Source organism: Numenius arquata, chromosome 4, assembly GCF_964106895.1.
Source record: "Numenius arquata chromosome 4, bNumArq3.hap1.1, whole genome shotgun sequence".
Taxonomy (NCBI): domain Eukaryota; kingdom Metazoa; phylum Chordata; class Aves; order Charadriiformes; family Scolopacidae; genus Numenius; species Numenius arquata.
Window position 1 is genome coordinate 73,821,326 of NC_133579.1, and position 24,544 is coordinate 73,845,869.

Consider the following 24,544-nt stretch of genomic DNA (forward strand, 5'->3'; position numbering starts at 1 on the left):
TAGTCCAACCATCAACCAACTCTGATAAAAACCATCACTAAACCATGTCTCTAAGCACTATGGCAACCCGGCTTTTAAATCCCTCCAGGGATGGGGCCTCAACCCCTTCCCTGGGCAGCCCAGTCCAAGGCTTAAGAACCCTTTCCGTGGAAACATTTTTCCTAATCTCCAATCTGAACCTCCCCTGGTGCAACTTGAGGCCGTTTCCTCTTGTCCCATCGCCTGGGACTTGGGAGAAGAGACCGACCCCCCCTGGCTACACCCTCCTTTCAGGGAGTTGGAGAGAGCAAGAAGGTCTCCCCTCAGCCTCCTTTTCTCCAGGCTGAACACCCCCAGCTCCCTCAGCCTCTCCTCACAAGACTTCTTCTCCAGACCCCTCACCAGCTCCGTTGCCCTTCTCTGGACCCGCTCCAGCCCCTCAATGTCTTTTTTGTGGTGAGGGGCCCAAAACTGGACACAGCCCTTGAGGTGGGGCCTCCCCAGTGCCCAGTACGGGACAGAAAGGTTAGTAGATGCTCAAGATCCACCTTAACTTCATTTACTTCCAATTAAAAGAGTATCTCAAGGGCTGCGGTGGTACAACCAGCATTCCCCATGAGGGGAAACTAGGAGGAGTTTACAACAAAGCCACTACAGATCACGTTGTTTGGTTTCCTCAGAGGCCACCAGTGCTTTGAGTGCAGCTCCTACCCTGGGGTTCCCACCCCGCTTGCTGGCCATGCCGGCAAAGAAGGTGCTGGGCTTTCTGCACCTCCAGCCACAGGAGGGAAAGCACCAGCATAACCCCTCAACCTCTTGTCCCTGATAGCGAGGCAGGATCCCTGGAGAAACCACGCCATTTGTTTGTGGGCCTCTCCCAGCAGATTCTTCCCTTCGGCTCACCAAGGGATTCTGCGTACCAGGGTGACTGCTATCTCACCCCGAGGGTCATAAAGGTTGGGTGCTGCAAGGGCCACGCAAGACACCTACAGCCAACGCACATGCATTTTATACAACAGCTTGTCCTTGCCCAGGACATTTTTGCTGTACGCCAGCTGCCAAATAACAGATGGTGATGACAAAAGCTTGTGCAAAATGAAGAAATCAGCTGATGTGGTAAAAGCACTGGTCCATAATAAGATCCTGGATAATGAGACCATGAAGAGAGAGTGCTTGGGTCACCTCATCGGACTACATCATACTCAGTGCATCATTACACCTGACATCTCATCTAACCTCTTTAACATCTCTACTGATAGCACGTTGGCTACACTGCTCAGGATGAATTTCTCTTATCATCAGGCATTTTTTCCCCCTTTACTGTTTAACCCAAAGTCTGTCTTACTCTGGTCACTGCAATGATTAAAAATCCCACCGCTATTGTAGCGGGACCACTAATTTCTTTGTCCTACTGCAGTTATAGAGATTAGGATGCCCTGCCTACCTAACATTGCCTTCTGCTTTCAAGGGAATACGGAGTTTTTGTCCTAGGTTGTGACTCGGAGTTGTATTGCTTTGCTTGATGTAAAGATGCTGCCTTTCTGAAGTAAAAGAGGGCTATATAAATAACTCGGGATGAAGAGAACAGAGTGCCCTGAAATCTATCACACATTACAGTTATCACTGTCTGGGGAAAAAAAAAAATAAAATCTGTAGAACCCCACCTCTTTGTTAGCTGGGAAAATGTGCCATGATCCGCCTACCTTAACACAGAAACTCCCGAAGAACTACACGGTCTGAATTAAAAATCGATTGATTTTCTTAGCAGGATTTAATAGATTTAATAAAGCTTTCCTTTTTCATTATCTAGAGGAACCCACAAGTTCAGCGAGGGCCCTATTCAATTCTTCTTTAACGTGGCATTACTCCAGTCCTCCTTCCTCCCTGGTACCACTGGATGGGGAGCGGGCAGAAAGCCCAGGGAACGAGGAAGGGGAAAACAAGTTTCTCCAAGAGATGGCACCAAACTGCAGGATCCTCGGACAGCAAAGGAGCATCAAAGGTCTTTCCTCCTACCCGGTCTTTCACAGATTCCCCACTTAGAATCATTTTCTTATTTACAGCCCATGCAATAGGTACTAGGAGGGACGGGTTCGGCACGCAGAGACTTTCTGCATAAAATCTGAGATACCTCATGGGAGAAAGGCGGCCCGTTTGGCACTCCCTCACTCCCAGCCTCTCACCCTTGTGTGAATAAATAACTTGCATGTGTGTGGCTGGACAGACTGGCTCAATATTTCATTCTTGTCCAAGTCAAAGAGGCAGAAGCGTTCTAGATTCGTTCTAAACTGTGCAGAAGTAAAATTCAGTATCATTTATATTTTAAATCTACCCAAGTTTTTATGGGCTTGGTACAGAAAGAAGGTAGACGACATCACAGAGACAAGAACACCAGAAGAAACGATGCTACAGAATCCAAAAGTTATTTCCCCTCTCTTGTGGTAAGGAAATATTATTTACATTCAGTATTTCAACTGCTAAGGGCATTGACAGAGAGAGTCAATAATTCAGATCTATCTACTTCAACAGTGTGTAGAAGTCATGACCTCCTGGTCATCTCCTCCTCCTTATATTGACAGTATTAGTTCATATTTTCCAGTGGTCAGCTAAAATTGGTTTCTGATGCAACTTTCTCACTCATGATATGAGCTATTATCCAGCAAGGCAGCCAAAATTGAATTGTTTCCATGATAAATCCCGCCCACATCTGAGATTACACATCACAGCTGGAACTGTGATTTTATAACTACTAAACAGCAGACTCGGCCAAAATGGTTAGACCTTCAGCAGTGAGGTCTCTGTTCTCACAGCAATATCTGTACCGAGCCCCAGGCTTCGCAGTGCCACGGGAGAGATGCTGGCCAGGCATCCTGCAGAGCCTCCAGAGAAGTCGGCCCTGCCAAGGAGCACAGCTGGTTTAACAAAGCCCCTCCACCACCTTAGGAGGATTAGGGGAAAATCCTTTTCCTCAGGGGTCACAGTTCATTTTTCCATCACAGACACATTACCGTCACGCCAAGATGCCGGATTACCAACTGCCTGCATCACGCAGCACACGAGACTGGATAAAGCCTGTATCAGAAATGATAACACCCCTCAGAACAAAGTTATAACCTAAAAAGGGGCAGTTTATATCTGGCCAGGTCACCTTCCTGGCAGTTCAGTTTAACAGCCCCCAAGCTTGCAAAACCTCTACTCCATTGGTAGGATTGGCTGCAGCTGTTTCCTTTGACCCCAAAAGGCTGAAGAGACAAATCCCACTCAGTTCACTGCAAATCATAGAATAGAATCATAGAATTGTCTGGGTTGGAAGGGACCTTTAAGATCATCTAGTCCAACCATCAACCTCACTCTGATAAAAACCGTCACTAAACCATGTCTCTAAGCACTATGGCAACCCGGCTTTTAAATCCCTCCAGGGATGGGGCCTCAACCCCTTCCCTGGGCAGCCCATTCCAAGCCTTAAGATCCCTTTCCATGGAAACATTTCTCCTAATCTCCAATCTGAACCTCCCCTGGCGCAACTTGAGGCCATTTCCTCTTGTCCCATCGCCTGTGACTTGGGAGAAGATGCGAACCTCCGAAAGAACTAGGTTTTTTCACCCCCTACAGGAAGGGGGGTCACAGAAATCATACACATCATCACCCCTTCTGGTGCAATAGCAACTCAGATTGAACCCAAAGGGCCTCATACAGTCTGACAGGTTCCTGTGATCATCATAACTATTCTATTATTATTAATCTAAATAATTCTAATAACATTCTTAATAAGTCTAAATTACTGTCCTCTACGCAACAGCTGCTACTGCAGTATTACTCCTATAGCTATCTAGCTTCTCCTCTCCTTCCATACAAAATGTCCAACTCAACACTGCTCCAGCCCTCTTCATTTCCTCTCCCGAGAGGGGCACAGTACCAGAACTACCAAAAACAAAATCAAAAGTAGTGCCTTATGACGTTAATAAGGATGATTTGGCAGTGAATGTCACACACCCTTCTTTTAAGCCAGACCACAACAGGTTTCATCACAGGATGTCAGATTTCTACCCAACGCCAAAAAGCACTTTTGAGTTTTTCCTCTCTGAAGTGGTCTTTCACTGTCACTAACTCCACCTGCGTGTCCCACACAGTCACATCACCGAATTTGGCATCCCGAGTAACAACGAGTAACATAAAGGCACTCCCAGTAATTTTTGGAGCAACTCTGGAATATGTTTTCCAGACGGGCACACCACGTGCCCTGCCATGGCCCCTGCTGCCACTCACGGGCACATACGATCCCTTGCCCTGGCCACAAAGCTGCTTCTGCAGCACTCCCTTATCCCACCCATCGAGCACCTAATCGAGCTTCAGTATGCAAAATGTTAATCCCCACACAGGCAGTAGGTGTAAAGGAAGCTACTCCTCCTTCACGATATGCAAGAACGAGGAAAATCCGTGTCCTTGGCCAGGTATCTGCTACCTCCGGTCCTTTTTAAATTATAAGATAAATGTCAGCCTGCACCTATTACTAAACGCAAAGAAAAAAAAAAAAAAAATAAATGGTGTGTGCTACATACTAGACTGATTATAGACCACAGGCTGCTAACGATGGTGACTCATTGCCTTAAAATGATAGTCTAGGAAAGCCAAACACAGGGGTTATATTCTCTGGCCCTGAGCACCAAACTCACTCATCTTTCTTTCCACTAAAACGCCCAGGCCCAACTGAACACAGGATTTCTCAGGCACCCCATCCACACCCCAAAAACCAGTACCCTCAGCTAAGAGGAGCTTTGGAAATACAGACTGCCTTACAAGGTGCTGGCACATTTAACAGCAACAAGAAACGCAGAGGACAGAGCATATCAGATGTCTTGGGGTGAGATACGGGAAAGATGTCCTCTTGTGAGAGTAGGTACCAAAACTCCCAGGAGTTGTCACCAAAATCGACTACTTCCAGCATGTTGTGGAGGATCCTCTTTTGTCTTCTTATTCAAAACAGTATCTAGAGAGCTGTGGCCAAGTTTTATAAAATACAGTGCTTGGGATACCTTCTGCTTCCCTCTCCTTCTCACACATAAGCACACAGATTTTTTGAGTACGTGCCCCCTGTGGCAAGACAAACTCCCATTTTCATTCATTTCCACTCCCAGACTTTCATTCCCTGGACAAGCAGTCCAGCCAGGGCCTATCCCCATTCCTGACTGCCACAGATCTCCCAATGTGACAGGAGCTCCCACAGCAAGAGAGAGCACCCTGGAACAGGTCCTTCCCCACTGGGAATAGCCCTGAGCTACTCTATAAAAAGAGATCAACCCCTGCTTTGAAAAGATGAGGCCACCAAGGCAACAACAGCTACAGCCAAGCCACATTGCAGTTATTGCTTCTTTTAAGCCCTAGCCTTTATTGTAAGTTGGTTTTTGCTTCTGCTCAGGAAGTGCAAGATCTTCTCCCAACCTCTGAGCAAGGACCAGCTCTAACCTCTCCCGTTCTAATGGACACACATCGGGCAGGGGAGAGACAGCCCACAACGCTCATCGCCTAACACCATTTTCCTCAGCGCTGTTTTTGAAGTGCCATCGTAACACTAAACAACTTCCACACTCAAACACGAGAACAGACCGCACTCAGGAGCCCACGGGAGTCATTTATCAGGCACAAGGGTGAGACACGAAATAAGCCTGCCTAGCATCACTCGTACAATCTTATGCTTCTCCATATTTTTAGGAAGCCCTCCATCCCCTTTCTTATTGAAGCATAAAAAGATAGGAGTAGCTTTCTGTACAAACACAAAACCCACTCTAAATAATCTCCTCGGGAGTCCTAAATACAGCAAACAACAACTCCGGTAAGATTTCCTCCAAGAGAGCCCCTAAATAAAACTGACAGAAGTACTTTACCCAATGATTGCAGCAGCTCCGACCCACTCCTCCAGCAGACAAAGAGCTTCAGAAAGTTTAATCCGACTGAGGTACCTCTAATTCCTCTCTCCACTCAAAACCAGCCCAGTAACCGCTCAAAACCATCCGCTCTCTTCAAATCCCCCTCCTGCTAACAAGCATCACCTGAATGAGCCTCCTGCCACAATGAAGCAGCAACTGCAGCAATCACACCAGGGCTTCTGCTCTCCTGTGTTGATCTGCGGGTCTGAATATTCCTGTGCTTTTACTTTGGGTTGCTGCATGTATATATAATGCACACTACAATATTTTCAGTCAACTTTTACAATACTTGGAGTTTATCATATGCTTCTAATCCCTTCGATCAAGTGATTAAAAAATAATCCTCAAAATAAGTGAACTTAGATGCTCCCAGCATTTGCAGCTGCAAAGTTTGAAAATAAGAGCCATTTTGACTAAAAGCTCAGAATTTTAAATAAATAAACACATCCAAAAAGTTCACATACTTTAAATGTAATTATTTTACAACTATCCCATGTTTTTGTTTTATTTTACTCTAAAGGCTCAAATCCTGTTGTTTATTTTTTTTAATGGCTGCAGGCTTCAACAACTGATTATGTGATAGGCATTTTAAGAAGCAAATCTAGAGTTTGAGTAGCAAACCTCTGACACACCATCCATAAACCAGCTCTTCTAAAGCGACTTGTTGACATCAGGATGAGGTTCAACAGGGCCGAGCGCCGGGTCCTGCCCCTGGGTCACACCAACCCCCTGCAGTGCTACAGGCTTGGGGCAGAGTGGCTGGAGCTGCCTGGCAGAAAAGGACCTGGGGGTGTTGGTCGACTGTGGGCTGAACATGAGCCAGCAGTGTGCCCAGGTGGCCAAGAAGGCCAACGGCATCCTGGCCTGGGTCAGGAACAGCGTGGGGAGCAGGACCCGAGAGGTGATGGTCCCCCTCTACTGGGCACTGGGGAGGCCCCCCCTCGAGGGCTGTGTCCAGTTTGGGGCCCCTCACCACAAAAAAGACATTGAGGGGCTGGAGCGGGTCCAGAGAAGGGCAACGGAGCTGGTGAGGGGTCTGGAGCATGTGTCTTGTGAGGAGAGGCTGAGGGAGCTGGGGGTGTTCAGCCTGGAGAAAAGGAGGCTGAGGGGAGACCTTCTCGCTCTCTCCAACTCCCTGAAAGGAGGGTGTAGCCAGGGGGGGTCGGTCTCTTCTCCCAAGTCCCAGGCCATGGGACAAGAGGAAATGGCCTCAAGTTGCGCCAGGGGAGGTTCAGATTGGAGATTAGGAAAAATGTTTCCACGGAAAGGGTTCTTAAGCCTTGGAATGGGCTGCCCAGGGAAGGGGTTGAGGCCCCATCCCTGGAGGGATTTAAAAGCCGGGTTGCCATAGTGCTTAGAGACATGGTTTAGTGATGGTTTTTATCAGAGTTGGGTTGATGGTTGGACTAGATGATCTTAAAGGTCCCTTCCAACCCAGACAATTCTATGTACCCCCCTGCAGAGAGCAGCTCGGACAAGCAGGATTCATTTTGAGACCTCGAGCAATTCAGATGTTGATGCCATCAAGCTACCATATGTCAGAAGCAATACACCATTTAATTTTGTCTCTGTGACACAAATCCTCTCTGCTGTATTTAACACCCAGTTAAACCCCGGCTCTTTCCCTTCAGCAGTGATTCCCACCATTTGCTTAACCACCAAGTCCCTCGTTCTCCTGGGTAAGGAGCCATTGAGAGTGTCAAACATGTGCACAGATTGAAAGAAATTGAACCTGCACGAAAATTGCACCTTGACAACTGGGACTTTTTTTGGAACGTTATGTGATCTTGCATGTGAGTCAAAACACTTCAAATATTTGCCTAAAAAAAAATACACTTTAAAAGAAGTACCAATTCTGTGTATCTGCTTTTGAAATTTTACTTTAATGGAAAGAGCACCTGCAGATGACTCCAAACTGAGCTCAGCTCTTCAGCAAGTGTTCTCCATTCTCCAGCATTTCAACAAATGGTTTGTCAAACAACAAATCACACCTCTGAGAACCACTCCGATTCAGAGGAGTCCTGAAAGGGCTTTGTGGGTGACATCTGTGACCTTTCTGGTTGGTCTGTACTTCTCCCAGGGCTTAGCCCTTCCTCCGGAATAGCTTTCGGACTGACACTCTGTTCTTCTGCTTCTTTCTCCCAGTCTTCCCTCCGTCGCAATGATGATGTTGCTTGTTCTTTCAGGTCATTCCTCTGAGTTGTTTCCAGTTTTCCAGAGACTGGCCCAGACTCTTCAGTATTCTTCTGAAATCGCACCTCTTCTTCAGGAAGCTTATTTTTGGCTCTTTCCCATTGCACAAGAACGTTTTCCTTAAAGTTTCCCTGCTTTCCAACACACTGCTCTTGAGATCTCTCCAGGTCTTTCTCAGCCCTCTCCTGTTCCTCCAGGGCTTTCTTCTGAGCTTTCTCTTGCTCACAGAGGAGCTCTTTCTGAGCTCTCTTGAGTTCTTCTAGGGCCTTTTCTTTTGCTTTCTGCAGTTCTTCCAAGGTTTTATTAGCTTTGTTTTGTTCATTCTTAGCCCTCTCCTGCTCCTCTGAGGCTTGTTGCTCTATTTTTGCAAGTTCTGTCAGGATTTCCTGTGCTTTCTCTTGTTCTCTGACAGCCCGTATTTGAGCTCTCTCCATTGCCTCCGCAGCTTTTCTTTGTGATAGCTGCAGTTCCTTTAGAGCATTCTGAGCTCTCTTCTGTTCTTGTAATGCAGCCCTCTGAGCTCTTTCTTGCTCTTGTAGAGCCTTTCGATGTGCTTTCTCCAGTTCCTCCAGAGCATTTTTCTGAGCCATCTCTAATTCTTCCAGGGCCTTTTTCTGAGCTCTTGCTAGTTCTGCTAGGGCTTTTTCAACCCCTTTTTCGTTCAGGGGTTTCTTCTGAGCTCTCTCATGTTCTTCCTTGGCTTCTTTCTGGTTTTTTATCAGTCCTACCAAAGCCTGCTGTTGAGCTTTCTCCAGCTCCTGCATAGTCTTCAACTGATTTCTCTCTTCTTCTTCCAGCTGCTTCTGTGCATTCTCCTGTTGCTCCAGAACCTTACATGGAGCTTTCTCTTCTTCCTCAAGCCCCATCTGTTGAGTTTTAAACTGCTCTTCCAACTCCACCTGCAAAGCAATCAACTGTTGCTCACGCTCTAGGTACCACGTTGCCTCCTGCAATGCTTTTTGTTCCAGACTCTCCTGTTGCTCTGTCACCTGCTGTGGTGTGTTCTCCTGCTCAGTTAACAACTTCTGCAAGACTTGCATCTGCATGGTCTCTTCCCAAGATTTGTTGGTCTCCTGAGAGCTGTCTTGTTCCTCCAAGGCTGCTTTCTTAACTCTTTCCATATCTTTGGGGGCTTTGTAAGTTCTTAATCCTGCCTTCTTTGGTTCCTTCTTCATCTTCTCTGCTACATCCATAAAGTCATCTTCCCTTTGCTTTCTTTCCTGGACTCTTCTCTGGATTTCTGCTAGCATGGAGTTGGTGTCTTTATTATAACCCAGTTGGCAGGCCAGTTCAAAGTCTCTGGCAGCCTTGTGCCAGTGACCCAGGAGCTGGAATGCCTTCCCTCGCCAGTGGTAGGGCTGTGGAGAAGCAGGGTCGATTTTTATTGCTTTGTCACAGTCCCTAATGGCAGCTATTGGTTTCAGCAACCTCAGGTAGACACTGGCTCGGCTTACATATAAGACTGCAAGTTGAGGGTTGAATCTGATGGCGTCAGTGAACAACTCAACAGTTTTGTGAAATTCACCTGCTCTCAGTGCATGAAAAGCTTCCCTTTCCTTTTCAATGGCCTGTTTCATCATATTGTTAGCTATCTTCAGGTTGTCATCTCCTATTTTCTGAATATCTTCTTCAACCACTGCTTCATTTTCAGTATTGAGTTCACTGTCCTCAGTCTTTGATTCTCCACTAGGGTTTTCCTCCCCCTCAGCTCTATGTTGACCTTGCATGTAAAACTTATTCTCTTCTACTGGATATTGATTTTACTCTTCAGATTCCCTTCCTTCCATGTCATTATCAGGTTCCTGGGAGGCCCCAAGGTAAACCTGTTGATGCTCCTTGGCATTCTGAAGCTGTGCTTTTTCCTTTTCTTGAGAAGTCAGAAGCTGATCCCTCTCCTCTTCTGCCATGGATTTCCCCACTCTTGGTAATGCATCCAACGATTGCTTTGTGTTTTGCTTCTCCTCATACTTTTTTTGGTGCTTGGCAATTTTCTGGACTCTTCTCTGAACCTCCTTCAACATGTTATTGGTATCTTCATCAGAACCCAGCTGGCAGGCCAGTGCAAGGTCCTTGGCAGCCCGCTGCCAGTGACCCAGGAGCCAAAGTGCTTTCCCCCTCCACTTGTATGGCTCTGCAGAATTTGGGTCGATTTTTATGGCTTTGTCACAGTCTCTGATGGCAGCATTTGGCTTTTGCAACTGCACAAAGACACTGGCTCGGTTGACATACAAAGTACTAAGCCGTGGGTTCAGTTTGATGGCATCAGTGAAGAGCTGAACAGCTTTTTGAAATTCACCTCTTCCCACTGCATCAAAAGCCATCTTTTTCTTTTCATCAGCCTGCCTCATCATGTCGCTGGTCACCTCCGAGTTCTTATCTCCCATCTCCGGGTATTCATCCTCTTCTGGCTCAATCTCCCCTTCGTTGTCTGTCTCCAGCTCACCCTCATCCCCCCCCAGCTCTCCACTGGACTCTTCCTCCCTCTCAAACTTTGCCCGAGTCTCAGAATCTAATTTACAAGCCAAAGAAATGTTACAGGCAGCCTCTTTTAAATGCCCCAAAAGCTGGAGAGCTTTTCCTCGCAATTTATGGGCCTGTGCTGAACCGGGATTGAGTTTAATAGCTCTGTCACAGTCACTAACGGCCATAGCAGGCTCTTGCAGCTGCAAGAAGATGCTGGCTCTGTTAACGTGTGAGCTGGCGAGGTGTGGATGCAGCTTGATGACACTGGACAGCATATCAACTGCTTTCCGATTTTCACCTTTAGCTAAGAAATCAAAAGCCTCTCTTGTTTTTCCAATTATCTGCTTCATCACCTCCTCTGATAGCCTTACACTTTCTCCCTCTTTTTTTTGTGGATCAGTTGCCTTCTCTTTAGCATTTTCCAAACCATGCTCGCCCTCATCTACCAGAAACTTTCCTCCTGCTGTAATTACCTCCTTTGCACCTGTTTTGCTTGGAGGGGACGGTAAATCATTTTCTGTACTTTCTATGGATTTCCAGAGAAAACAACGATCCTCAGAATTTAGAAAAGATGGGTCTAATTTTGCCGGTATTTTCCTTAAAGCCATGGTGCTCAGATCCCAAAAGGATGTTATTACACAGCATTTGTTGTCACTGAAAGCAGAGGAAGAAAGATAAGACCAAAAGCAGCTGACTTGAGAGCTCTGAGTATTAAGTTAGTGCCAGGTATACATGGTAAGCTTCCCGGTTCTTCTTCCTTCTGTTGTCTTGCTGCTGGACCTAGGTGTTAAGGCCAGCTGCAGGCTCACGAGGACTCCAGGAACTAGAATAGGTCACTTCATATATTGTGTCATCACTGGAATCCTGAGCTGGCTTCTTAAAGTCATACCACACAGGAAGGGCTCCCTGTAATCTTTCTTCTTCTTCAGTTTATTGCACGTTTTATGCGTCACAGGTACACGTGTGTGCATCTCTGTGTGTGCACACCTGCTACGAAGAGCAGACAAAGAACTGGAGAGTCTGATTATCTGTTTTCCCATTTAAACAAAAACATCTTTTATGAGCCACAGCCAACAGGAAGGCAATAGAAGCTGGAGAAGAATTTTGTGTTTAGACATGCTTTGGTCAAGAATTTTCCCTTACAAATGAAAAACGAAAACTAACCAGCTTGTCCTAACAGCAACACATGCCTACGGGGAATATGAAGACCAAAAAAACCGTGCAGCACAGTTGCACGGGCTACTCGTTGTTAGGACATTTTCCAAACTTTTGTAAAACTTTTTCTGAAGTTTATACATTTGCTTCTCACCTTCATAGCTCCAAAGGTCATTGGAGGGACAAGCCAAGAAATCTTCCTGACACACAGAAAAATCTTAGACTTATTGAAAAGATTCTCAAAGTGAGGCCTTGAACATCCTTCCATAATTTTCATACTAATTTGGGGCTGATGAGCCTCCTTTTCAGTTGGAGCCCCTGATCGATGTTAGAACAGGATTGATCCACTCTTAGAGTGAATTTGGCTCTAAGGCATCCAACAGGTTCTACCAGGCTGGGCTGGCACTGTATGGTACTAAAGGCAGGCAACTCCTCTGCTCCATACTGTTCACAAAGTTTTATAATGCTTCTTTTCAGATAAGAAGTTTGTTCTTCTTTCCTCCCCCTCCCCCCAAAGTTCCTAAAATCCACCTGTTTACTCCTATCAATTTCAGTAGCTTAATATCTTGTCCATGCTATGAACACCCATCTCTTCACCCTTGCTTCTGATCTTCTTAGAATCACAGAATCATAGAATTGTCTGGGTTGGAAGGGACCTTTAAGATCATCTAGTCCAACCATCAACCCAACTCTGATCAAAACCATCACTAAACCATGTCTCTAAGCACTATGGCAACCCGGCTTTTAAATCCCTCCAGGGATGGGGCCTCAACCCCTTCCCTGGGCAGCCCATTCCAAGCCTTAAGATCCCTTTCCGTGGAAACATTTTTCCTAATCTCCAATCTGAACCTCCCGTGGTGCAACTTGAGGCCGTTTCCTCTTGTCCCATCGCCTGTTCCTTGGGAGAAGAGACCGACCCCTGCATCTCTACATCCTTCCATTTTCTGAAACACCAGTTTCTGGAATCCTATTTCTTAACCCATGGTTTTCTTCACACACCACAGGCTCGTATATTAAGTCCATATAACTTACGGACTTGAAAAAACCACATGGACTTGAGGCTACATTGCTTTTGTGTGTTTCAGTCCTTGAACCACCTTTTCTGATTTTAGTAACAAGTCAACTTAGAATTACGTTTGCGCGATCTCTGCAATATTGGTCAGTATATGGACAGCAAAAACCAGCAAACCCAGAGCAAAAATGAACAGTCCAGATAGGCTCAAGAATTACCACTAATGCAACAGAAATTTGTTTAACCTGCCACATCCACAGAACCCGAACAAAATACAGTTAACCTCAGTAAATTAAATCCACTCTTTCGTACATCTCTTCCACAGAAAAAAGCCAGCTGTGGCTGTCACTGTTTTGAGGATAATAATGCCATCTAGTGAGAGAAAAGGCTCACTGTACTATTTACATTGTCTTGCAGGTACAATACAGAACATTTTACATTTATTTATTTAAATGGCTGCATGAAAAGTGCACCACAGGAAATAAAATGACTTCTCATGAGGCCATTTTCTTTTTACAGGCAAGACATTAACAGATTTTTCAGCAACACTTGAATATTCGTTTGTATGGGAAGATTTTATTATCTCTTCTGGACTGCCTATTATACGTATATATTAAAAAATTTAATGTAAATAGTTTCTTCTTATGGAATATTTTTCAATAAACACTAAATTTTTCACTGGTCTGCCTTCAAAAAGCTATTTGGCAACTCATTACAATGACAATTAATCAGATAAAAACAGGTTTCAAAGTTGATTTTGTTTCTGTTGGTTTTTTTTACTCCAAGAAAGGAGTAAAAGCTGACAAACACTCTGTCTGCCTGTTAAGTACTTTTTCTTAATCTGTATGTTACAATCATTCACTGAGAAGTCTAAGAAAATAGGAGATATACCCTTATATATGCAGATAAACATTCCTGGCCTAACAATCCAAAGAAATCTTAGACCAAGGTCCAAACCCAAGCCCGACGCAAACAAAAATGTTCACACAGAAGAAGAGAACATGTCTGCAAGAAGGACGGAGGTAGAGACGCCTTAATTACCTGTAGAGGAAAGACCTCAAATAAGTCAGTAGCTTCTCTTCTGTGTAACAAGGAATTTCACAGTGGACACCGGGAAGAGAGGAGCTGTCACCTTGCTCCCACACAAGGCCAGGACATTTATGACACAGCCGTGTTCCTTTGCTTTTTGCACTCTTGAGACCCAACCTGTGCCAAACGCTCAGCTGGGTGAGCTTGCGCTTACATTAGGCTAAAAATATTCAAAATTACATTAAGTGGGGTACTCACAGAGGAAGTAAAGGTGTGCTGAGACTCTACAGCTGACCCTAGCGGCAGGGCAACAGGGCTCGAGGCTCTCTCCTCAGCTCGGGGGGTGCCTGCACACATCCCTCCTGGCAAGGTGGCCTGGGTACCAACAGTGATAAGGCAGGAATGCGAACATAACTGGTACGGGGAAATAAAATGCCTGTAACTGTTCTGGGAGAAAACCAGTAACGCTAAGAGAGCAAGATAGCAGTGCCAAAACTTGCCTGAGGCAATCATCGGGTGGATTAGTAAGTATTGGGGTTTATCTGTTGCATTGCTCACACTGACCCCAAAAGTTTAGTTCACTGATTGCCAGTTACTTGTCGTTAATAAATCCATAGGCCCCTTTGAGCCTGATTTAAAACACGTGAGTTGACCAGTTTCTCCCCGAGGCAGCAATACCCTGTTCACCGCGGTAGGTCTGTGAAGCTCCTTCGGGCGCTTGACTCTTCCCAGGCAAGGGCTGATGCATCTTCTCAGATGCGTGAGTTGCTCTGGGTATTAGGGCACCTTCAAGTTCGCTGATTCAGCATCTACACCCCACGATATTTAGCTCCGTGAAAGCAGCGGGTACCCAGCAATGCCTGAAATAATCTTCTGGCAAATACATATATACATATTTGTCACCCGAGATTTGCTCTTTCAGTTTGACAAACTGGAAGAAGGTTCCCCTGACAGCATTATGACTTCACAACTCACAGCTGTTATTTATGCTCTATAAAATGTCACCAACATCTGCTACTGTAGCTAAGTGCAGCACTGCCATGCAATTTTAAGCTCAGATGTAAACAAACAAAAAGCGTTTCCCAACAACAGCATAAAAGGCAACAAAGCTGAAGTAACCCTCAGTATTTTAAATTCTAAAAGGGTATCAATCTGTTGAATTTTTATACAATGAGATGCACATGAGATCAAAAAAACTTCAGTTTTCCAAATGTACTTCTTCTGTCTGTGAATAAATTCAAGGTTTTTTAAGTATCTTTTCTCTGCCTCTATGCCATGTTGGCATTCCTGGACCTCACATTTAGTATTCACAGAAAGACAGATGACCCTTCACATACAGCGCCTTAGGATCAGTCACCTCTGGGCACTTCAGGCACACCCAGAAAGGGATGTCCTGGGACACGGAGCCAGACCTGCCAGCACCTTCTGTGCGGGCTCATGTCACGTAGGACTCAGGCTGGTGGCCACCCTGACCTGGCTGGCAAGAGGAACATAAACACTTGCAGCCAAATGACTCCAACTCTTCTTTCTAGCACCTGGAAATGGCCTCGATCGGTGAAAAAGCATCAGTTCTTGCCATGCAAACATCTGAAACTTAGACACATCTTGTGAAACACTTTGAGAAAATGTCATCACCGCCACCAGGTTTGCTAACCTAACTGTGTATTTCCAAATTTACAGTCTGATTCTTCCAGTCTGCAACGGATGTCCACTCCCCATCTTCTGTTTCTTTTGGTATGAAGTAATTCCTCTAACATGGTTCACCTAGAGCAAAAGAACCTGTCCTGGTCTCCTAAATTCCAGTAAGATCTTCACTTCTTGGGCTTTTCTGAAATGCATCCCTAGAAAAACAACCAGCAAGGGACACTGGAGAAAGCATTGGAAGGCCAAAGGCTGGACAGTCAAACATTGGGCCACTTGGTCCATTTGTTGGGGCATGCAGCCAGCCAATCTCCTAGAAGTCAGCTTTACTGGGACAGGCAGTGATGAGAACTTTTTCCAAATGTGCATTTCTATCCACCTACCCCAAAAAACGTGGGCTGGTGCCAGTGAAGCCAGAGCCCAGTAGCCGTCAGAATAGCCCTGTTCTCCCTGGAGTTGTGTGAACTCTAATTTGTATGGGATGCAGCTGGTGCCAAATGTCATTGAGATCTTGCTAGTGCTAAGTAAGATCAATGAGAAGGTTTTCTCCACCTCTTGCAGATGGAAAAACTCTGAGAAGGGTAGCTGGGGAGCCTTTCACAGAATATGAGTGCTCGTTAACTTTCTACTTTCTTTTTTACTGTGTCCAGTTTTGGGCCCCTCACCACAAAAAAGACACTGAGGGGCTGGAGTGGGTCCAGAGAAGGGCAACGGAGCTGGTGAGGGGTCTGGAGAACAAGTCTTGTGAGGAGAGGCTGAGGGAGCTGGGGGTGTTCAGCCTGGAGAAAAGGAGGCTGAGGGGAGACCTTCTCGCTCTCTCCAACTCCCTGAAAGGAGGGTGTAGCCAGGGGGGGTCGGTCTCTTCTCCCAAGTCCCAGGCCATGGGACAAGAGGAAACGGCCTCAAGTTGCACCACGGGAGGTTCAGATTGGAGATTAGGAAAAATGTTGACACGGGAAGGGATCTTAAGCCTTGGAATGGGCTGCCCAGGGAAGGGGTTGAGGCCCCATCCCTGGAGGGATTTAAAAGCCGGGTTGCCATAGTGCTTAGAGACATGGTTTAGTGATGGTTTTGATCAGAGTTAGGTTGATGGTTGGACTAGATGATCTTAAAGGTCCCTTCCAACCTGGACAATTCTGTGATTCTGTGACTCTCTCTGTGATTCTACTCTGAAACAGACACTCCTCCACCAATACTTGGAGATGCCAAAAGACTGCAACTACAAAACTTTCCCAGCACCACAGTTTTAGTTTGGCACAGGCAACCTATCAGCAGAATCAAGGAAGTCACCATTGCTGGATGACCTTTAAAAAGTAATGTCTTGTAAACTCTAAATTTTCCAAGAAAAATCCTGAGAGAAAGACAGCTACAGATGGCTCACTACCCTGAGGACCTATTTGGAGAAGTGCAAATTGAAAGTGCACAGGAGCTGACAAATTAACCTCTAGATATGTTCATAGACCTTGGAGCTGTCGGATGCTCTGAGATTGTATGTTCCCTTCCAAGGCTCTAGCTCCCGAGGTTGCTTGGGACAAAACCGTACCAAACACCTCTTCCTGGAGATAGCCAGAAGCAGTTGGATTTTGTCCAACAGCACTAGCTGTCGCTAGCAGAGTAGCATTTCTGTGTAAGGTTTGGGAATGGAATGGAACGGAATGGAACATCCTCCACTCTATGGAGTGTTTCAAGGACTTGAGGAGGATATTTTATGAGGGTGCCAACATTTCAAGCAGCTCCAAGAAAGCTCCAGGGTCTAAGGACGGACAAGTAAAGATCATCCTATTAAACAACCTCCAGGGGTAATTAAGAGCTAGAGAAGACTGAAGAACCTCTGCCTTCAAGGGACGGCACACAGTTTGAAACCAATGCAGACAGTACTATAAGTGATTTAACAAAGGCTACCCAATAAGCAAAACTGACAGATACACAATGCTTGAGGACTTGAGGACTACCAGGAAGGCAGGCCAAAGCCACATGACTAATTAACTGCAGACAAGAGACTGAGCCAAGACCTAACGCCTAGGAATAATGTGGAGTCCTGGGAGCTCAAAAAAAAAAGGAAAAATGCTCCAAGAAACTAAAAGGAACTGACAGAGAAGCACAACACCGTCCCCCTCCATTTCAGCTGCATGGTGGGTGGGTGCACACTTCAGACCTGAAGGACTGACCTCATTGTTATAGCCAACAAAGACTATCTGGCTTCAGTGCTTGTACGTAGGTACCCCTATAGTGCAACTGTATGTACAGACACAGCACGTGGAGCAGAACTGTCAATGTTTAAAAATGACATAAAGGAGACTCACTTTACAGAAAAGATAGGAGTTATATACATAACCTTTAATCTTATACTGTCACAGTTTCAAAGGAAGCTCAGACCAACTCGTATTACAATTGATCAGTTGTAAGACTGGAACAAATTGGTGTTTGCTGTTTATTTCCAGAAAGCATCACTAGCCACATGAAATCTGCAAGTGATTCCAACTGTGGTTCCTTAACCCCTCCTGTAAGAAAGGATATGGAGCCCGAGACTGCTCTAGGAGAGCCCGTATCACTCAAGTCCTCTCAAGCCCTCAGAACCTATTCAGGACTTGTCCATAAAGAAAAGCTTCACCGAGATTATTTATTTCATAATTCACATCCACTGGCCCCCTCTCAGGCTGCTACCCCTGAGAAGTAAGGCACTCACTGCTCTAGGGTGAAAGAACAGAAAAAGACATCCTGGATGTATTCTGCGTACCATATTTTGCAATTATTTTAAAAATCTGAAGTCTTATTAGCACTGCCTCTCTCGATCCATGACAAGCTACAGACTGCCAGCAAGATTAGAACTAAAAAGCTGTTCGTGCAATAAAAGACCCTAATTTATGTAATTGAAGCTGTATATTTTAAAGGCCAAGGGCATCAGTAATGCCGAACTGACAATAACAAAGATTTGTCAACCCTTAAAAGCCTTAAATCTATACAGCAGACAGAAGCCATAGATTTCCCAGCATTTAATATCATTTTAATAGCTTAATGATTAACTCAGAATTAATTATATCATGTTCAGTGGCCAATATGTTTGTCAGGTTCATCTCTATAAACGATTTGCAGGACTTTAAGTACCCGAGGTTTAAATACACCGCAGCCTCAAAGGAATAGTGAGAACCTCTGCAAACGTACAGACCAGCCGCCGTAGATACCAAAGTCAGAGCTGGGATATCAGAGACATGGATGTTGGGATAGAGTGCACCCTCAGCAAGTTTACTGATGACACCAGGCTGCATGGCGCAGTTGACACACCAGAGGGAAGGGATGCCATCCAGAGGCACCTGGACAGGCTTGAGAGGTGGGCCTGTGCACACCTCATGAAGTTCAACCAAGACAAGTGGCAAGGTCCTATACCTGAGTTATGTCAATCCCAGGCACAAATACAGGTTGGGCGGAGAATGGCTGGAGAGCAGCCTTGAGGAGAAGGACTTGACAGTGCTTGTGGATGAGAAGCTCAACATGAGCTGGCAGTGAGTGCTGGCAGCCCAGAAAGCCACCCACATCCTGGGCTGCATCAAAAGAAGTGTGACCAGCAGGTCAAGGGAGCTGATTCTGCCCCTCTGCTCTGCTCTGGTGAGGCCCCACCTGGAGTCCTGTGTCCAGCTTTGGAGTCCTCAACACAGGAAGGACATGGACCTGTTGGAACGGGTCCAGCGGAGGGCCACGAAGATGATCAGAGGGATGGAGCACCTCTGCTATGAAGACAGGCTGAGAGAGCTGGGGTTGTTCAGCCCGGAGAAGAGAAGGCTCCAGGGAGACCTTACAGCAGCCTTCCAATATCTGAAGGGAGCCTACAGGAGAGCTGGAGAGGGACTCTTGATCAGGGAGTAGAGCAATAGGACGAGGAGTAATGGTTTTAAATTGAAAGAGGGGAGATTTAGATTAGATATTAGGAAGAAATTCTTTCCTGTGAGGGTGGTGAGACACTGGAACAGGTTGCCCAGAGAAGCTGTGGCTGCCCCATCCCTGGAGGGGTTCAAGGCCAGGCTGGATGGGGCTTTGAGCAACCTGGTCTGGTGGGAGGTGTCCCTGCCCAGGGCAGGGGGGTTGGAGCTGGATGATCTTTAAGGTCCCTTCCAACTCTAACCATTCTATGGTTCTATGATTAACCAGCAGGCATCTTTATCCTGCACCCAGGGTAGACTAAGCTCCTGAGGATCCACCACTTCCTTCAGCTGAGATATCTAAATAACCCAGAAAGATAGTTCGATACAGACAAATTACACTGCTGTACCCTGAGTCAAAGGATGTTTTACTTTGCAATCGCCAAATTAACACAGAAGTACAGCAAGAACTAGTAGAAGAAAATGAAACAAAAAGAGTTTTTTTCACTTTGACAGTGTAACCAGTCCTTCACTGCTTTACCTTGCATTTTCTCTGGCCCCTCAGCTCATAATTTCCTTCAGCTCAGACCTCTTACACTACCACACTAGGCAAAATTTCATTTTTTCTACTTACATTACGTACTCGGCCTCATCGCTGTAGGGGAAACACAGAGCAACACCTCCTTATCTTGCTCCTACGGGTAAGATGTACTAAACAAGAGGTTTTTTCCTAAGCACCTGACTTCTTTTCAGAAGCTAAGGGTGGTTAAGGGCAGGCTATTCTTTTCTAATGAAAATCGGGCTTAGGGGTGAGTGAGGACTAATTAGGCTAAAGGAATAGCTGCAGAAAGGATGCTTGTAAGTGAGCTGGGGTTGAACAGTGAATAAAAAAATGTGAAGAGACTACATTTAGCCTCATTTATCCTCAAAGAAAACTACATTTGCCCAGGAAAATCTCTAAGGCAATGTTTTTCAGCAACACTGTTATATTACATATGGATTATTACTTCACAGTATTAGGTTCTTACATGTGTATTTTTATGCAAGAAGAGTGAAATACTAAATTCAAGAAATAACTCCAAAGAGGAGGACAGCAATGCCTTGTGATATCAATTTCACAGTTTGACTCAGCATTAGGTGCTAATCAGGATTACAGCTCTCACAGACTCCAGCTGCATAAACCCAGAATAACAAAAATTAATGATTTATGAAAATATGACTTATGAAATAAATATGAGATGGAGTTCTCTGTTGCAGGTGATAGGGAATAGTGCTGTTGTCTACACTTGAAAACTGTAATATTATAAATGCCAGTACCAAACAGCTGCCAGGCGCTTTTAAAATGAATTTTATAAAGGCATGACAGATTTCATTCCGATTACGCGCAATGATTTCGCTCGAAGGGACGTACGCAATCCAGTTAATAGCATTATTGAGATAGCATTGTGCCCACACATTAAGACAGATGCAAGGTTCAAAGTGCAATTTGCAGATAATCACTTCGGCAAGATTATTTCATACTTGACTAATTTATCTAACAATTTCAAAAAGGTGCTAATTAAAAAAAAAATACCTGGGGCTGTCACTTGCTGCCAAAATTGCAGAAATGCTGTCATTGAAATGCTTCCATCTAATTATTAAAGAAAGCATTTGGACTGGTTCAGGAGCTGGCGAACAGACACAAACTTATCCTGGTGTTAGGAAAACTCACTGTTGAAGCTTCCTAAATGTGATTACGCCAACATTATAGACAGTTTTACAACACCGTAACCGCATGATTAAGAAGTGACATCTGGGCAATAAAGGCATCAGGAAGTGCTAGATCTTCAGGTACTTATTATTTAAACCAACATCACCTTGCAGACTTCTGTTCTTTTCTCCTATGATGCAAGTAATTGATTTTTATCTTACTGGGAAAGGAAGTGAGAGAAACGAGATCTACAAATATTTCACCGCCTGCTCCAATTGCAGCCCTCACTGACGGGGCTAAGGAATTACTGGCAATTTTGTGCTGAAAAACTGGATACGTTTGTACCAGTTGAAAAGAAAACTCCCCAAATCCTTTTCACCAACATAGATTTGGAGCGTTACCGGCGAGATAAATACGCAGAGTAATCCACCAAAACTTATCATTCCCAGCGCAGGATGAAATAAAACTCACCAAGACTGCCGCAGATTCGGACAAGAGCGAGAAAGGTCTCCAGCGTCTTCATGGTGTGAAAAGCTTCTTCTCCCTCAGTGCTCCCACGTGCCTGTGAGGAGGAGTATGCATTCAGCAGGTGAACAAATAAAACTGCTTCTCCAATGGCCAACATTTTCAGGCCGGTCTCAAGACATCAGCTCAGTGGAAAAAGACCTGGGAGTCCTCGTGGACAACAGGATGCCTGTGAGCCAGCAATGGGCCCTTGTGGCCAAGAAGGCCAATGGCATCCTGGGGGGCATCAGGAAGCGTGTGACCAGCAGGTGGAGGGAGGTCATCCTCCCCCTCTGCTCTGCCCTGGGGAGAGCCCATCTGGAGCACTGGGTCCAGTTCTGGGCTCCCCAGTTCAAGAAGGACAGGGAACTGCTGGAAAGGGGACAGCAGAGGGCTACAAAGATGATGTCTGGACCATCTCTCTGATGAGGAAAGGCTGAGGGTCTTTTTAGTCTGGAGAAGAGAAGACTGAGCAGGATCTGATCAACGCCTATAATGAGGAGGATGGGGTCGGTCTTTTTTCAGTGGTGCCCAGGGACAGGACAAGAGGGAACGGGCACAAACTTGAACACAGAAAGTTCCATCTAAACATGAGGAGGAACTTCTTTCCTGTGAGGGTGGCAGAGCCCTGGCAGAGGCTGCCCAAAGAGGTGGTGGAGTCTCCTTCTCTGGAGACATTTCAAACCCACCTGGACATGTTCCTGTGCAACCTGCTGTGGGTGGACCTGCTTTGGCAGGGGGGTTGTACTAGATGATCTCCAGAGGTCCCTTCCAACCCCACATCATTCTGTGATTCTGTGACCTTCAGCTCAGAGACGCTCTGTCTTTGCTTGCTGAACAGTAAGACCCATCATGGTTCCTTAGACTGAGCACCTAGAAAATGAAATAGTCATAAATCTCAGATCTATTCAAATTATTTTTTTTGAGTAAGACAGAGGGTGAAGATTTGTGAAGGCAGAAAGGAGGAAAGGCGAGCATTTAAAAATACCTTCAAACAAATAGGAAAAAGATACATTAAGAAAAGAAACTTTGCAATGCTAGCTTTTTGAAGTTCAAAGCTCCAAAGCTGATTTTCGGTTCTGACACACCCAAATTCTTCTTGATCCTTTTATGCCCAAGTTATTACATATTTAGAGAATGTTTCCAAGGTGCCCTTTGTGAAAGCACATGCTGCTAGCCTTCCTGAAGCACACAGCTCCAGCGCAAACCAGTGACATGCCTGCTTTGGCACAGGCACTTGACAAAATCCAGGAGACCCCAACACTATTACAAAATGTGAACCCACAATAAAAGCTTAATCTGAGCCAAAGGCAAATGTCCTACTTAATCTGAAAGCAGGAACAAAGACAGGCAGCCAACCAGCTTTATATAGATCAGCGGAGAAAAAAAGATACTAAAAAAAAAACCCCAGGAGCAAGTAAGTTATTGCTCTTTTCAGAGGTAAGAAGGTTTTTTTTCTGTCTGTCCATCTCTATCCTTTCAGCTGTTCACTCTGCGCTACCCATCAAATGGTTCTCTCATGGAGCAGTGGCTCTCAACTTCTTTCATATTTTTAGAGTTTTACAACAGGCAGAAGCTGAAGAAACACCTTTTCCCTCAAAAAAGGATGACATTCTGGCCCACACTCCCAGCCAGCTCGGATTTTCAACCTCACTGAAGATGACATATCCTGGGCTGCATCAAAAGCAGAGTGGCCAGTGGGTCCAGGGAGGTGATTCTACCCCTCCGCTCTCATGAGACCCCAGCTGGAGTACTGTGTCCAGCTTTGGAGTCCTCAACATAAGAAGGACACGGACGTGTTGGAACGGGTCCAGTGGAGGGCCATGAAAATGATCAGAGGGCTGGAGCACCTCTCCTGTGAAGACAGGCTGAGAAAGTTGGGTTGTTCAGCCTGGAGAAGAGAACGCTCCGGGAAGACCCTACAGCAGCCTTCCAATATCTGAAGGGGCCCAACGAGGGGAAAGCTGAGGAGGGACATTTTACAAGGGCATGTAGTGATAGGATGAGGGGTAACAGTTTTAAACCAAACGAGGGTAGATTTAGATTACATATTAGGAAGAAATTCTTTGCTGTGAGGGTGGTGAGACACTGGAACAGGTTGCCCAGAGAAGCTGTGGCTGCCCCATCCCTGAAGTGTTCAAGACCAGGCTGGATGGGGCTTTGAGCAACCTGGTCTGGTGGGAGGTGTCCCTGTTCCATAGTTGGAACTCGATGATCTTTAAGGTCCCTTCCAACCCAAACCATTCTATGATTCTATGACATATAATGACATAGGTATTATACTAAAAGGCGTATAATAATAGCAGGACTGGGGTCCAGCTCAGCTGACCCCACTACCAGGATGGAGCAGACATCCTGAGCCGCAAACTGAGTACAAGGTGTATTGAAACATCACAGAAAGAAAATATAGTTTTAGCTTACTACACGTATAAAATACCAAAAAGGGGCATGGGGCACGCTTCACGAACTGAAATAAGTGCAGGCTTCCTAAAACAAAGTAAAACAAGATCTCATCATGAAAGTGGGACTTTTAATTAATGTTTTGACACTATAACCATGCAATGATGGACTGCTTGTTCATGGTTACCGAGCACGTTGGTTGCTCCGGCATCTTGGCTTGAAGCGGACAGGGGCTATGTTCGATATACTTGAAAAGATGCTTTGCTTGCACTTTTTGCTGCTACTTCTGTATCCACTGTATGATTGAGCCTCATGTATAATACATACAACCATTGCAGATTTTTGAAAGCCATCTTTAAACGTCTGAACACAGACAGAGCACCTGAAAAATGTTGCTGCTGACATAAAATACTCTTCTGCTACAAAAAGAAAACTGTCACTTCGTTTTTAATCAAACTTTGTCCTCACAAGGGAAAAAAAAAATCATCTTAAGGTTAAGAATATTTCCAATTTTAATTTGGCTTTCTTTTTTTTTTTTTAAATCTGAAGTGGTAATTAGTATTTCCACAACTAGTATTAGTGCTCTTATTATGAAGGACTGAGTAATTTGTTTCTTATTATACACAAAAATCTTCAGGTGGAAATTGCAAAGGCAGGACAAGGCCTTTATTTACTGCAGCAAAACTTAGAGGAAGCATTT

At 45.3% G+C, this 24,544-nt stretch overlaps 2 protein-coding genes across 2 annotated transcripts; both read right to left on the reverse strand.

Annotated features, from left to right (window-relative positions):
- Nucleotides 1-7,888: 7,888 nt before the first annotated feature.
- LOC141464102 (uncharacterized) lies at nt 7,889-9,823 on the reverse strand. Its single transcript, XM_074146841.1, has one exon. It carries the CDS (start codon nt 9,821-9,823, stop codon nt 7,889-7,891), a length of 1,935 nt encoding a protein of 644 aa, XP_074002942.1.
- A 33-nt stretch (nt 9,824-9,856) lies between these two features.
- Nucleotides 9,857-10,909, reverse strand: LOC141464103 (putative protein FAM10A4). The gene has a single exon (XM_074146842.1). The coding sequence runs from the start codon at nt 10,907-10,909 to the stop codon at nt 9,857-9,859; it is 1,053 nt and encodes a 350-aa protein (XP_074002943.1).
- Between the last annotated feature and the right edge of the window lie 13,635 nt (nt 10,910-24,544).